The sequence below is a fragment of the Pagrus pagrus genome (assembly GCF_965226575.1).
Source record: "Pagrus pagrus genome assembly, chromosome: 19".
Taxonomy (NCBI): domain Eukaryota; kingdom Metazoa; phylum Chordata; class Actinopteri; order Spariformes; family Sparidae; genus Pagrus; species Pagrus pagrus.
Genome location: NC_140203.1, coordinates 14,045,510 through 14,061,384, shown reverse-complemented (window position 1 = coordinate 14,061,384; position 15,875 = coordinate 14,045,510). Strand labels below are relative to the sequence as shown.

The following is a 15,875-nucleotide window of genomic DNA, read 5'->3' as shown; positions in this document are numbered from 1 at the left end:
GTATTCGTTTCTCATTTTAAAGGAAAGCTGTTCTTCAATACACAAATATCAGAAAGTAGTGGAGCGAAAAGCAGCTCTGCCATACCACACAACATAAGTGTTTTGATATAGCATGTGACATGAAACAAAGGAAGACAGCCCGTACAGATAGGTGGAATAGTTCCCTTTTTATTGACAGTAAGCTCGGTGCAGCTCAGGCACCGGGTGATGAATGCGCATCGGGATCCGCGTGCCTCTGTGCTTTCTCACTCCAGTACATCTGTGACGCAGGGACAGACAGAGAGGATTCCTTTACGCTAGCTTTACATTGCAAACACACCACAATTCAGTACTTTTCCAGAGCTTTCAACGCATGTATATGAGTAACAATTCTCCTAGGCTTTTCTGATATGACTCACTCCTCCTGCGCAGGTACTGATAAATGATGACTGCACCATGCAGTGTGTGATTTTTTTATTTTCTTTTTTCTGCTGTAAAGCACAAAGCAAGGCCCAGAGGATTAGGATTTACTGCTTCAGGTTGATTTTCTTTTTTATACCAGTGCATGATCCCCTCTTACCACGGAAAAATCACAAAGGTGACCTCTATCACTGCATCAATAATCCTCGGATCAGTTTTAAAACAATCCTTTCAGCATCTTTTAGGGCAGGGACGGTGCATCCTTGGTCCTAAAATAACCAGGAGCAGATGATACAGTATAAATCAAGCACAATAAGCACCTTGGGACAGACGTCTCAGAGTGCCCTGGATTCTTGTCCTAGATTTACTCACATACAGGAGGACTGTTCGAATAAACAATCCAGGCATCTTATTTTTGAGGTCAGGCAGTAAACAGATTTTGGCATATCTGTGGTGACTCGAATATCTCCCTCGTCTGGAACATCTGTTTTCGACTGTTTGGCAGCTTATGAAAGCTCTAAAACTGTTTTTTCCCCAGTTTAATGTGGCCAAAGTGTGAATGTGTAATTGCTTGAGACATTTTATTGTTTACTTCATTCTGAACCCGACCTATAAAGAGTTTGTTTAACACTGTTTGAATCCAGCTGGGACTGGCTCTGACTTGCTCTGTTTTTTTAAAACCATCCCGTTCATTGCATAACATACAATTTCACTCTCACTGTGTTGCTCAAAACAGTTCACCACATCTTGCCTCAGCAGGTACTGGTGAGTCTGCCTCCAAAAATGTTAATCTCTGCAATCATTAGCTCCAGGGATAATGACAGTAAACAGATAAGGCTACAATCAGCCTTAGATGTGGATCTTTATGGTGTTTGTGTAGCATTTGTTCACCTTGCTCCTTGGTTGAATCCTGAGTGACTTCATCTGCAGAGGAGAGATGGGAAAATGGGGAATTACAAAGTAGTTATAGTGTGAGATCATTGGTATATATAAAGATTGTTTAACTTTATATAGAAACTAACTTAGTGAGTGACTATAGTGAGTTTTCAGAGGCCATTCTACTTGATCTTACCCACGCTGCTGCTCACAGTCTCTGCCTTTGCCTCACGGTGCTCTGGAAAGACATTTAAATGAGTTTTGTGTTAAAAAATAAAGATTATGGGTAAATTACTTCTTTCTATCTGTATTTGACTGTAATATTATTTTGAAATAGTTCTAAAGGTGCAATTTGTAAGAATTGGCCACCTGTTGAATTCACGCTTAATACAAACACTTGGCAGCATATCACCAGAGTAACTGTAGCTGACATTAGCTTCTTAGCTCTTTTAGCCGTGCAGCTAGCGATCCAATAAAATTTGGAAAGTCTAGAAGAGCTGCATGATTAAATAATTGTATCACTATTCGAGCTAGCCTGGTGCTAAACTAGAAGTTAGCCAGCTCGGTTAGCAGAAGTCTATAGAGCACACACTCGATGGGCCCCACAACACAGAAGATCGGGGTAATTTTATACCTTGGAAGTCGAGCTTTTTTTGGCTTCACTGGCCACTGAACAGCTTTCATAGGCATAAGCGGGGCTCTGCCTCCAAAGCTGTATCTAGATTATAATGTAACGTCCTTGCTTGACAAAGCGAGTCAAGGAACTTCGAACCTCGCATGGGATGACGTTATCTGGTTAGCATACTAACTTTTTCTCAACTAATATTCTTGCATATTGCACCTTTAAAGAGATCTTAAACCTGAACATATCATTTGAAATTCATAACTATTAGAGTAACTTGTTTAAAAAGAACCCCGATCATAGGGTATTCTTCTCCTCTGTGTTTTGGTGTCGATGAACAGCACTTACCCGTCCTCTGTCTCCCTGTCAAAGATAACAAACACAGAATCTGTCATTGATAGAATGACAGAAGCTGAAATTGCAGCTCAACTGTGCTGAAAAACTCACCATCTGCTTCCTCAGAGGACTCAGACTCTGATTCTGTGTCAGACAGAGGAGAGGAATCAGTCACAGGACTGTGATATTTCACATGTCAGTGTACTTCTGGATCCTGTTCCCTTTCAGATCTCTTCTAAACTGTCCTTCATTGCCATCTACAGGCTGATACTGAACAGTTAAAACCTCTGTTACCTTTCTGAGCTGCGACGTCAGAGCTGCCGCCTCCCTCTGCTGGAACTGGGGGAGGATTTCACAGTTATGTAAGGCTCTCACAGGCAGACACACACATCACATGTAACCATCTTTCATTACTCACCTTTGCTTTCATCCTCAGCTTCAACACGCTCCTCCACTGTTGGAAACATTGTGACAGGTGACTCTGAGTTTTAACACACCAGCAATATATGTACTCACCATGTGAGTAACTTACCAGATCCATCTTGAACAGCCTCTGTTAAAGAAGATTTGATTGCATCACCAGCTGCACATCAATCAGCCATTTTTAATTTTTTAAGTCAAAGATTCATAAAGTTCCTCTTACCAAGGTAGCGGCCGTCCTCATTCTGTTCCTCTGTAACTTCACAGGAAAAGGTTACTTTTTTTTCTTTTAAAAAAAGATTCAAACTTGTATTAAAGGATAAGTTCACCCAACAGTGAAAGTTGTTGGAAAGTCGGGGGAAGTTTCGTAGTCAACAAAACAGTGTTGCAGCATTCTCCTAAATAACTAAATAACTAAATAGCATTCTCCTGAAGTAAATGAAGACTCATTTTAAAACATTTTTTAAAAATACTTAAAAAAAATATTTTAAAGCTGAACTCTTCACTGTAGCTGAATGCGTTAGTGCACACTTCCTCTGAAATAGGTGCATGACCTGGACCGCGCCGTGAGGGTGTACAGTAGATAACATCTTTTCAAATCAGCTTGGGATCTCAAGGGTTCTGAAGAATTCGATCGATCAGACGAGCTGCATGGAGCCATTTTATGTTGTTTTAAAATGTAAAAAAACAAGTCCCCATCTACTTCAGTTGTTTAGGAAAATGCTGCAACGCTGTTGTTCTGTGAAGCTCCAGAAATGTTTTGTGGACTACGAATCTTCACCCGACTTCCCATCAGCATGAGGCTGAGTAAATAAGGACAGCATTTTCATTTTTTGGGTGAACTTACCCTTTAACTCAATAGAAGAAAGGTACATTTGCATATGGTCATTGCCCTGGACTTTGGTCAAACTTACCATTCATCTGCGCAGCCTCACTCTTTTGGGCGGCCTCGAACTCCATCTGATCTGAGGAGACAGAGGGAGAGAAAGATGCAAAACAGGAGCCACCAAGAACAAGAAAACTTGCTGTCTGTGTGAAAAATGAAAGTGAAGACATATAATGCAAGAAACAAAATAATTAACAAAAACAAGTTTCAGTCTCGGTATAATTATTAAATAACTGAAAGTCTCAGTTGGACAAATACCTATTTTCTGCAGTTCACTGAGCCCATCTGCATGAAAAACAAGACATTTGCATTGGAATTGCATCTATTTCAAGGCGTACAAAGTAGAGCTGCACACATCAATCGATTCATTGTCAACATTTACATTCATCACCAACTGTTTTGATCATTTTTAAAAGAAACATAAGTCCAAATTCTCTGATTCCGGCTTCTTAATTGTGAATATTTTCCAGTTTCTTTACTCCTTCATGTCGGTAAACTGAATATCTTTGAGTTGTTGACAAAACTAGACATTTGAAAACGTCATCTTGGGCTTTTGGACATTTTTCACCATTTTCTGACATTTCATAGACAAGCAAACAAATCACTTAATCGAGAAAATGGTCAACAGATTAATCGACAATGACAATAATCGTTAGTTGCAGCCCTACATGCAAGTATCATCACCATTTACATCACAATAATTATATTTTGATATCTATTATTGACAATAAGTCCTCACCGTGCTTAGCAACCACTTCCTCTTTCTCTGCAGACTCCAGAGATGCTGAGAGAGCTAGAAGTCATCACAAGTATTTCAGTCAAATAGATACAAAACTGAACATCTAATATTACTCGTAAATTAGCATGTTTTCTGTCGAGGCATATTTTCAAGCAGATATAGACAGAATATGAATAAAAGTCAGTCCATCAAATAGAAACACCACATTTTAAATTAAAGTCATATTCTAATTTCCTTGAAAATCAAACATAGTCATTGATTCCTCTTACCGGAGTGAAATGCTGCCACAGCAAGGAAAACAAACAGTGGCACTAGAAACCTCATCTTGACTGCTGGTCTGGTTGTGGATTGAAGATTTTAGACGTCCTTCCAAACTGTGTGTTGTGTTGTTGTCAGTTTCCAGCCTCTTATATACCTTCAGTCACATCACATGCCTCTCATGGACAGGCAGCTCTGGTACCATTGTCCCTCCCTACCTGAGAGGACAGCTGGGTGTCACATCACCACACAGACGTATCCTTATTCAGGCCGTCAATGCCACCCATTGTTGGCTCTTCAGTCACACGGGCCTTTATTTGGGGATGTTACTGTGACTGTTTGAACAAAAAAAAAAAAAAAATGGGAGTCCTTTGCTAGCAGAGCTGAAAACAATGTTCATTTCCTTTTAGGAATGGAAATGGTGATTTCACCACGCATCTTTGGCTTATGAACGATGGGTCACAATGTCGCTCAGTGAGACAATTCTTCGTTTAATCATGCAGATCAAAGAGAACGCGCAAACAGCAGAAGATATATGGAGCTAGTGGAGAACATTTTAACCCTTTAAAGGAATTAGAAAAATCTGAATTTTAGGTAATGATAAGAGTGGATTTTAAAACTGCAACGAGATCGAAAGAAATGGAAACATCAGCACAAGTTGGTTGAGGAATTGTAATATAAAGACGACTAAAATGGTCATTATCATCATCACACACTTGCTTTCTAGAAAGTGAGATCTATATGAGAGCAGAGATTTAAACCTAATTTCATCAGGCTTTTACTTTTTAGCTGCAGGCTCTCGAGTAAAATGTTTAATAAGAGTACAAAGCAGACAAGGTCTCATGACTTTATTGTGATTGTAAACACTTGCAAAACGTACAATTTGATCAGGGAGGTTTCAGTATCGTTTGAAATCAATTTAAATCCGAAATCAAAAGTTTAATGTCATTTTATTTGTGCAGAAGAAGCCAGTCTTGGTACTCGACATGGTTGTTTTAAGGACTTAAGTGTAAAACTGAAACTTTACTGTCAATTAAATTGCACTATTGTTATTTTTGCTACAGTATGTCTTAACATATACTCACAAGCAGAAAAACTCTTTCAAAAATCTAGAAAAACACACCTCTAAAAGTGCATAAGAAACTATTCGCAACTACGATTTTTATCCCAAAGTGGCTGAAGAATACAGAATACTTTAAAACAGTTTTTCCTTCGTATGTTACAACAAAACACAGAAATACATCTGACTCTGATGGCAGTTCTCACATCATCATAGATGACACAGGAACACCTGAAGGACAAATGATTTCTATAATTATAAGGACACTCATCTTTTAATAAAGCCAATTACTCTGACATCTTTAAGGCACAATCATTAAATCATCATTAAAAAGTTGAATTCATAAATCTGTTACCTCGTCAGTGCGGTTAGACTGTCCAATTATAGTCTTATTAATGTTATCAGCATAATTAAATACTAAGAAATAACACAGGACTTGTTTATCTTGTACATCTGATTGACAAAGAAAACGTCTGAGGGACACAACTCTCTTACTGAAAGTCGCCTGTACCCACTCGCAACATATACAGTAGTCTGCTGAGGAGGTAGACAGCTGAGAAATCATCGGAAGACACATAAATCCATTAATAAAAAAAAAGGACATCTTTATATGTGCCAACACTTTGTTTATGTGACACCGCCGAGATGATTTCCTGGATGTTAGCTGTACCGTCTTTAAAACAGCAGGAACGCACATAAAAAAATACATCTGTTCAAGACACTCATTTAGACAGGGGGACACTTAAAGAGTGTGTGTTTACCCTGCAGTGCAGCTTGTTTCACAGTGATTAGAGAATTCAGCACAGTATAATGTTGAGCCACCTGTCATTTGTGCTGCTGTTGCTGGTGCACGATGGCTCCTGTTAGGGTGATTAAAGGGTCATACCGGTTGGTCTTTTATTCTTAGTTTCAACCATAATATTGGTAATAATAACATTGTTCTAGGGGCGGGCGACCAGATGACCGACCTACTTTTCAGTCACAGAGATCGCCATATTTGATGTCCTCTTATTTCTGTTTCCAGACTTCACATAAAACTCACTGATTAGCAGATCCATGCTAGGTGAACAGACCAACAGAGTGATGTAGCCAACTAGATGGCTATGCTCTCCCTTGGTTGACAAATTGTAAATATTCAAACGTGAGTTACAGCTAACTTCGTGGCAGATGAGGAGCTTGTGCCAAAAAGGAACTATCTTTAATGCAATATTGTGTGTTAGTGGTGGAAATTCAGCAGTTTAAAGGCTATCTCCTGTCTGGTTATAGTCTACAGGGCATGACAAAACTGAGAAAGAGGATCGCAATTTAGATCGTGGATTGTGATTGGGATTAAATGGATCGCAATCGCGATATATAACATCCCCCACCCCTTATTGTGCTTACCAGGTTAACTGCTGAGATCTGGGAAAAACAAAAGAGAAAGCGCTGGGAAAAAAAGAAGAAGAAGTGAGACAGGGTGAGAAACCTGCGCAGTCAAACAATCAGAGGAGGTTTTAAACAAACCATCCAGATTAGCCTCTTATTTTGGAGAGAAAACGAAGACGTACAGTAGAGACTTCCTGGTCCAACTTTAAATTGTCATATTTGACGTAGATGTGTGGGCACAAGCGTTTTTTCTGCGCAATGAGGGATTATATACACCTCCAAATAATGTGGTGTAAATAATCTGGTTCAACTGCTGACGTGTTTGTTGCCCTGTCAGACTTCATTAACTACGTTCTTCTTATAAACGGCATATTTTGTTTGTATACTCCGAATTACGCCTTGTTCTGAATGTAAACTTAATTTAGACATTATGAAAGACTTGGAATAAGGACAAAACGTGAATATTTCATGCATGTAAACGTAGTCATTGTAGCGATACAGCCATGTTGCCAGATCATCAGCAGCTACATTTTTCAGTAAAAGATAAATCTGATGGGAAAAACTCAAGATCCAAGTTTTAAAAAACATTTAAGTTTAAAGAGGTCAGAGCAGCCCAGATACCTGAAGGAGAGTTGGGATTTGCCCTAACAGGAGTGTTATTACAGTGCAGCAGGGGTGTGATTATACTGTACTTGATTGACAATATTTTATCGCTTCTAGAGTTCCCCTCTTAGTCGTGTGTGCAGGTCCTCCTGGTCGATCTTGCCGACCTGTTGGTGCCAGCGGTGGTGTGCCAGCAGGGCCACGTTCCTGGCAGAGATGGCGCTCATCTCCATGGCGCTGGCGGCCCACTCCACAGCGTTGAGGTAGTACAGCCGGTTGTGCAGGATGAAGGGAGGGGTCTTGCGGTGCGGTGGGCGGTAGGATGGATAAGCCAGCCACCGAGTCTCAGACACCGAATCCCAGGAGAGGAACATGTCCCGCAGCTGCTCCTGGGACAGCGGCTGATGGGAGAACACCTTCCAGACTTTGCTCTGGCTGGCAGGGGGCCGCTTGTAGCCCTGAGGGATGTGCACGGGGTCAAGAGAGCTCAGGCTGTTGATGATGCAGCCCTTTGAGTCTGTGGTGAGGATGTCGGACACGGCGAACTTCGAGGCTGGCTCTGTGGTCCCGAGGTAGGACATGTTGACCATGCCGTGGACCAGGGTGGAGACAGTCTGGTGGTAACGCCCCGGGTAGTGAGACGGGATTGGAGGGGAGAAGCCTGAGAAGGTGATGTCAGACTTTCCCTGGTGCAGCGGCGTTGCTATTACCACGATGTCATACAAAGCATGTGCTGCACCCGATTCTCCAACCGAATTGACCTCATAGAAACTGGTTGTGGATCCTAAAAAACAGGCGACAGAGGGAAGTAAAGATGAGATGTTTGACATTTTCAAGAGTGGGTAGGGAGAGGATGAAGATGCTGAATTGGAATTAGGCATTAAGAAGTGTGAACATACATGTGAGAAATCCATTAATGAGTGAAAATTAAGATATGTGAAGGGTACCTGATTTGGATGGTCGAACCTTGATTGAAATGGAGGTCACTCTGGCAGAGATGAGCTCACTTTTGCTGTTGTACAACAGTCCTGAGCACACTCTCTTATTACCTCCATCCACTGCCCACAGGCCTGAGTCTGCTCCTGCTAATGACACAGCCCCTGGAAGACGACACACACAGGAAATAATCTCTATTATACAGCTTTTCCAACAAAAGACTTGTATTATTAGATATGTGATGAAGCAATACAAACTCTTACATTGTAAAACATACCCACAAAGCCATTGATGCGAACACTTTGGCCATAGTTGACACGAGTGATTGGTGCAACAATATCATTGAGGAAGACCTGCGAAAATCCTTCCCCCATCATCGTTTCCTCCAGAGTCTGATTCATCAGGGTGAGAAAATTATCGCCGCCCATGGCATGCAGGAGCCTCTCCACACTCGAGAATGAGTAACCAAACTGCTGATACTGGTAGATCCTGTGAAGAAAAGAGGATTCACATGATCGTTAAGACACCCAACAAAACAAAGAACAGTGATTCTGTGTTGATATTAATGGGTCTCGTGCTAAAAAATAAGATTGAGAGGTTGATGACATCTGCCTCGCTCCTCCTCACCTCATAAACTTGTCCAAAACACTCTCCACCCACATCTGCATCCGGAGGAAGTTGAAGCCGTATCGCCAGAGCAAGCGCAGGACATTTATTATAAACCAGTCGCTCTCTTCATACGTGAGCTCCTTTCCGTCAAATATTGCCATTTTAGAGGGGACATCTTTCCTTGGAGGAATACCTGAAAAAAAGTTACCACTGTTACTACTATGGTTTGAATTATTCATGGATTTTTAGTCTATTTAATTGAAGAAATTATTATTTTACCTAATTTTTCAATGAAGTGCTTCATGTGTAGGTTCAGAGGATGGATGACTGCGCCTCCCATCTCGTACTCATGGTCTCCGATTTTCACCGTTGCTAGTCTCCCGCCGACATCGCCAGGTTCATACACATCGATCTTCACGCCGGCTCCAAACTCCTGCCTCAGGTAAAACGCTGCAGCCGTGCCACCAATGCCTGCTCCGACCACAGCTGTAAAGGAGCAATGACAACAGGGTAAAGCAACTTTGCAACAGGTTCAGCTGGAATTGCTTTAGACACCATTAACTTTTGTTAATGCGGATCCAGAAAAAGGGACAGATCCATTTAAGTTGGCAAGATCATCTTAGAAGTGACCTTTATGAGTATGAGATCCTTCTTCACTTAAATCAAAGCTAAAAACACCAGACTACTGTCTAATATCTTACAGTAAAACCAATAGAAACATCCCATCATGTCACTGATCTTTCAGATTGCTTAACTGATGATGAATTTGACCATCTTCCCTCTGGGAGGCACTGCAGGGTCGCAAGGACGACTAATAACAAGTTCAGATCGTTTTTATCAGCGCAATTGTATTCTGGGTGAGGTCACGGTGAGGTCTCCTCCACACACATATATTATGAAACTAACTGTCCCTCTCTAAGAGTATGATACTTGTCTATCTTCCAGTCAGGCAGACTTTAGAGTAAGGGTAGAGTGATCATCGGCCCTGGTCGATTATCTGGGCCGATATTCAGCATTTTCCGATAATCGGTAATTGATTTTCTGTCAGATTGCTGATAAAATAAACTAATTCAAAAATGTGCTACTGTGGCTCTGATGCGACATCCTCTCACACAATGTTCTACCCAAAACAGTATCTGATTAGTAACACATCACAATAAATAGCAAATAAACCGTGAATAGTCTGAATCTGCAAAGTAAGTAGTAACTAAAGTTATCAAATAAATGTAGTGGAGAGGAAATATAAAGTAGCAGACAAAGGAAATACTCAAAATCGTACTTAAGAACAGTACTTAAGTGAATTGTACTTAAGTTTATTTCATCACTGGTTTATCGAAATTTTGACACAAAGATTTTCTTTTGACTGAAAATGGATATCGGTCCCAAATATCGATTTTCCGTCTCCTTGATTTCTAATAACTGGTATCGGCTGTGAATAAGCTATATCGGTCGACCACTACTTTAGAGTATGGAGGCATCAGAACAAACAGAATAGGGTCTTGCATGGTGTTTTTGTTTTCACAATCATTCCTGGGATTTCTTACCTATCTTTTTGGGTTGTTCCTGCAGCCCTGGGGCTGAGGCTAGACTTCTTCTTCCAGAGTGCCACAGTCCCAGGAACAGCAGCGCTCTCAGTGACAGGGTGTGTGGATTCATCATGGGCATCTAGTTAGTCCTCTGCACTAAGAAGCATCTGTACAGGAGGAATAAACAAGAGCCATTATCACCTCTGCTAGCTAATAACTGCAGGTCAACAGTCTCTATGAGTCCTGGTCAAAGGTTACACTCACAGGACTTCACGCTCACGTAAATGGAAACAAAGGAAATAGTAACACAACTTAATATATAGACGAAGCAAACGCTTTCATGTCTGTCTAATATTCATAAGTTCATAAAAAGAAAGTGGTACAGAGACCGGTGTGGACTCACTATTTCAAAAGTCTCTACAGGAGGGCTGCGGTTGGTCCAGAGGTAGCCTTCACACTGTTAACCTCGCTGTTATACTTTAAGATAACTTTAAAGTTCGGTAAAACTTCCTCTTGTCTATGTAAACATAAAACTAAACTGTTAACAAAAGCTAAAACAGAGACTAGAAGCGACAATAACTAACTGGCTGAACTAGTTTAACGGCTGAATCTCGTCGGAGGACCGTGAACGTCTCTAAATATCGAGACACACTTCCGGGCACGTATACGCTCGACTTTCACAATAAAAGCATTACAATGTACACGCCTCACTGAATCTCTCAAATCCCCATTTACTGATGGAAAATTACAAGAATTTACTGATTAATTTTGCATGTAAGAGTGACAACTAGCCAAGAATTTCTGGTCCACGTTAATGTCTTATAAAATATACTTGCATTGTCTTGCAGTCATTATAACTTTTACTGATTCAGGTAACATCTTTGAAATCAAGATCTCACCTGAGTTTATTCTGGCCAGGCCTAATAGTAGAGTGCAACATTCACACAATAAGAACATCTCTAAATATGTCCAAAGTTAAAGATCCTCTTCAGCCATGTTTGAATACATATTTACAGTGCTATTAGTAATGGCCTGGTCTAATATTGCTTCTCCACAAAAAAAAAGTTACCCTGTTGTTCCTTAATTCAAATAAAATGACATCTCTACTCCCTCCTCATAGAAATAATTATTAAAGTTTTATGGTGCAAATGCAGGCAGCAATATTTTATTCAGTTCAGACTGAGATCTGGTCTAGTCTCTTTTTAATTTGTTTTTAGACATGGCTTGAGATAGAGAAGAGCTTAATAAGATTGTGTCATCAACATAAAAAGATGTCCAGATGGGTGACAGTTCAAAGGAAAAATCATTGAAGTGTCCTAAGCTTCACTGAGACCTGGCATTGATTCTACAAGTCACTGGATTGATAATTCACAATATTTTCATAGCCGTCTAGCCATTCAATGACCCCTTGTGCCCTATGGATGGAGGCATCGTCAACGAGGAAGAGATCACTCCCACTGAGACAGAGAAACCTTGTATTGATTTGTGTGTGTGGAGTCAAACCGGGCCAGCAAAATGCCCCCCACAGCATGACAGGGGCTTGTAGTACCATGACATTACAAGGGCTCTGTTTGTTATGTTTCTCCGCTCAGTTATTCATTTTTTTCCCTTAAATAATCTTTTATTTTGAAAGATCCGTGGCTATCTAAGGAAGTTGCTGAACGAAAGTTTTCATCTCTCTGCTGTCACCAAAATATAAATTGGGAATACTCGATTTACAATTGTGATTAAAAAATAACTGTGGCTGTAACAATTTATTAAATCAATCATGTTCGTTTCCAACCTGGTGGGGGTTTATTTTGAAGTCTGCTTACACAAAGCGGAAGAGGGGTTTTTCATAAACCCGATTGCGGAAGTAAACCGGAAGTGGTGTAATCCTCTTCTCTTGTTGGACCATGCTTGAATGGAGGTGACCTTAGTTATTATCAAATTACATAGTTAAGCAGCTTGGCGATAGTTTGGCCGTGGACACCGCAGGTAGAGCCAGTCCGGTCCGGGTTAAGTGATAAACTCGTCTTGAACATTGGTGAAAACTTAACGGGACGGACAGAGATGGCAGAGGCTCACCAGGCACGCATGCAGAATGAGGTGGAAGCAATGGTCCAAAGCCTGGAGAGGGACCACATCCGTAAAATGCAGGTAGGTGTAGACATGAAGCGTGCATGTAGTGCTTTGTTTCCACCAGTCTGATCTCTGCAGTGTCACATGTCTGATAATCTGTGTGTTTCCCTGCAGGGTCGCATGTTCAGCTGCAGTGCAGAGTGCTGTGATCGCCCCTCAGACTCCATGTCTCAGGTGCATCATTGCATCGAGAGGTGTCACACTCCTCTGGCCCAAGCACAGGGACTGGTCACTTCAGAGCTGGAGAAGTTTCAGGTGAGGGACATGATATCCACTGTCACCACTGTGGAAACTCCCTGTGTGTCTTCAGGTTGTCAGGTCTAATGTAACAGCTGCTCCAGCATGTCAATGGTAAACTTATAATAGACGTGGTATAATCACTTTAATCAAACTTGCCAAAGACCATGGTCAGTTGAACCCTCATTATGCCAAATCTTGGGACAGTTGAAGATGAAATAATGGAGATATTAAGCCTACATTTGACACTGGTCTCAAGGCAGGGCCCAAGATAAGGTAATAATCCTGCATCTGTTTAAAGCCTCTTGTCATTTCTATGACAAGTTTATATAGGAATTTAATTGCACATATTTACAAAACCACAAGTAATCAATGAAAAAAGAAACAGAAAACATACACACATTGAACTTAGGGCTTTCAAGGCCCTCTGACTGTGTGGGGCCATCGGGAAGACGAACAAGGCAAAGTGGGCAACCCCCCCCCCAGTCCTGCAACAGGTGGAAATAACTGAAGTGCTTTTGAAACTACAACTTGTTATGAAGATGAATAAAGAAAATGTATTTCTGTTAATGAAACGGTTTTGCCTCTTATCTGAGTAATTTGATTTAAAGTCAGTATTTAAAGCAACAGTATGTAGAAATTGGCATTTTGTGCGATTTGGCGCCCCCCACAGTTTCCGAGTTCAACACCACTGTCGTTATATACAAACCACAGGTCTGTAACAATTTGTCAGATGTAATGTAGGTGCTAACTTCGAACAAAACTCATTACGTCACAACAATGTTATGTATTGTAAACTTATGTTGAAGTAAATTACAAGACACTGTACCATCAACATGATTTTGAAGCTGTTATTTTAAGGTAAACAGATACATAATGTTGCTTTGAGTTGATTTTAGTTGCGATAATTCAGCTCAGTTCTTTTCATTTCAACCCAAGCTTCACTATCCCTGAGGAGCGAGTACCTTCAGGTTTGCAGCAACGGAATCAAAGCAATAAACTGCATATCAAGTTGGATACAACAGCATTTGTAACGTAACACACCTCTGATATCACGTCTAAAGTTCAAATGTTGCCGGCCATTTTGTGTTAACTGTTATTGAACAAGAGAAGAGCAGTGGAGCTCTGCTTTGTGTACTTTGTCTTATAATATTCGAATCTCCTCTGGAAAGTAATCTAGTATTTAACATCCATCTATCCATCTTTTCCTTTTTAACTTAACACTCAAGTGTTCCTGTACTACTACTACTATAGTACTATACTTCTATTCTTCCGACTTGCAATTTCTATTTTAAAATACAACATAAGAGCTGTAATTCTGAAGAAAAAAAAAGCCATTTGTGAAACACACAACCCTCCCAGTTTCTGAGAAACAATTCTATGAGGAAGCAAACCTCCCATGAGGAAATCAAACTCATCATTTTATTTTTATAGTTTTTAATGTGCAACAACTTCTCCTAACTCTGTCAACCTGCCTTGAAAAGGAGGTGTCTTCTAGTTCCTGAGAAGGATTTGTCATCCAGTCATCATCTGGCCTCACTCCTCCAATGATTACAGACAAAACCTCACTGTCTATGATAAATGTCTGCAGTACCAGCAGGGAACAGAATCTTTTAAACTGGGTCTATATAATCTACTGGTGGTCATTTTCTTTGCAACTTTGATTTTACCTGTACATGAACCATCTCATAGGCACTCCAGTTTTATACCTTTTGGATAAAACATTTTCATTTCTATAAATCTTTAAGGGCATTCTTCGTTTATTTACCCCATATTCCTAAATGCTAAATCACCTTTTCACCTGCAAATCTCTCAACCTGCCAACTAGAACTTCTCTCTGTGTGTTTTTACTAACTCTAAAACATGTTTTCTCTCCTCTCTGCCCCTCAGGACCGCCTCACCAGATGCACGATGCACTGCAACGACAAGGCGAAGGATCTGTTTGACTCCGGCGCCAAGGAGCCAGCCGTTCGATCCCTGATGGAGCGCTGCGTGGGCAGCTGCGTGGACGACCACGTTAACCTGATCCCCAGCATGACCCGACGACTCAAAGAGAATCTAGACTCTATACCGCAGTGAGGAGAGGGATGGGCGGCTGTAGTCCGTCCACACGCATACAGCAGCGCAGGGTCAGTCAACTCAGCCAGTGTGACCAGTAACAACTGAAGAATAGAGGACTGGAACACCGTGAAAAGATTAAAATGGATCATTCGTTTTGACAAGTTTTAAAAGGCTGTGACTCTGAATCTTGGTGTTGTGGAGATTTAAAACCGCTCGCTGTGAGATTTGTTATTGTACTGCATGTAATCTGCAAACAGTGACCTCCCTGGAGAACAGGAGCTCAGAAGTTTTGGCTTGTAAGAGCTTGCTTAACTGCTACGAGAAAGAAATCCAGCGAAGCATCAGTGTGTGAACAAGATGCCAGCTCAAAAATGCTTTAAAGAGGTGTGTTGAGTGTACATTTTAAAAAATACTCTCAGTGCAGATCTGAGTACATCCTGATTCACATGTGCATAAAATTCAGCTCCTCTCAGCCATATTTCATTTAGGTTTCTCCAGTATGAGCCCTCTCGTCCCTCGTTCTGTTTTTTTGTCATTTTACTGTGAGTTGTTCTGTGATTGTCTGACATGATGACACGTGTTTATATATCTGAATTAAAAGTACTGTAGTTGTATCTGTTTCTGGACTGCATTGCTTCCCTCTGCTCACAAGTGTTGAGACAAGGCAAAGACAGATGCCAGTGATGCTTTTGTTGCAGATTTTAATGACCACAAAAGAATATTCTGAAAAAGAAAATGCAACACCACTGTTGTAAATACAAATCCCAGGTCTGTGACAATTTGTCAGACGCAATGAAGGTGGTAAATACAAACAATCTTCA

General features: G+C 40.8%; 3 protein-coding genes across 6 annotated transcripts; 1 reads left to right on the top strand and 2 right to left on the bottom strand.

Moving 5' to 3' along the window:
* Nucleotides 1–148: 148 nt before the first annotated feature.
* LOC311275255 (uncharacterized protein) lies at nt 149–4,668 on the bottom strand. 4 transcript variants are annotated; one of them, XR_014624853.1, is made up of 13 exons: nt 4,548–4,668; nt 4,279–4,332; nt 3,798–3,824; nt 3,568–3,618; nt 2,877–2,939; nt 2,766–2,786; nt 2,652–2,687; nt 2,528–2,572; nt 2,345–2,377; nt 2,246–2,285; nt 1,472–1,513; nt 1,291–1,323; nt 149–259 (listed from the first exon to the last, which is right to left on the bottom strand). XR_014624853.1 is itself a non-coding variant. In XM_084383621.1 (13 exons), exons 1-13 carry the CDS (start codon nt 4,600–4,602, stop codon nt 246–248), a joined length of 489 nt encoding a protein of 162 aa, XP_084239747.1. In that variant the 5' UTR covers nt 4,603–4,668; the 3' UTR covers nt 149–245. The 4 variants fall into 4 exon arrangements, 3 of the variants coding, with proteins under 3 accessions (XP_084239747.1, XP_084239749.1, XP_084239748.1); XM_084383621.1 differs by having other exon boundaries at nt 2,246–2,260; XM_084383623.1 differs by having other exon boundaries at nt 2,246–2,260; nt 2,877–2,912; nt 4,548–4,667.
* A 701-nt stretch (nt 4,669–5,369) lies between these two features.
* Nucleotides 5,370–11,260, bottom strand: pcyox1 (prenylcysteine oxidase 1). The gene is made up of 7 exons (XM_084383253.1): nt 11,039–11,260; nt 10,654–10,802; nt 9,389–9,595; nt 9,128–9,302; nt 8,778–8,989; nt 8,512–8,664; nt 5,370–8,348 (listed from the first exon to the last, which is right to left on the bottom strand). The coding sequence occupies exons 2-7, from the start codon at nt 10,772–10,774 to the stop codon at nt 7,678–7,680; spliced, it is 1,539 nt and encodes a 512-aa protein (XP_084239379.1). The 5' UTR covers nt 10,775–10,802; nt 11,039–11,260; the 3' UTR covers nt 5,370–7,677.
* Nucleotides 11,261–12,482: 1,222 nt separating this feature from the next.
* On the top strand, nt 12,483–15,668 carry fam136a (family with sequence similarity 136 member A). The gene is made up of 3 exons (XM_084383766.1): nt 12,483–12,774; nt 12,871–13,011; nt 14,884–15,668. The coding sequence occupies exons 1-3, from the start codon at nt 12,688–12,690 to the stop codon at nt 15,070–15,072; spliced, it is 417 nt and encodes a 138-aa protein (XP_084239892.1). The 5' UTR covers nt 12,483–12,687; the 3' UTR covers nt 15,073–15,668.
* Nucleotides 15,669–15,875: the final 207 nt, after the last annotated feature.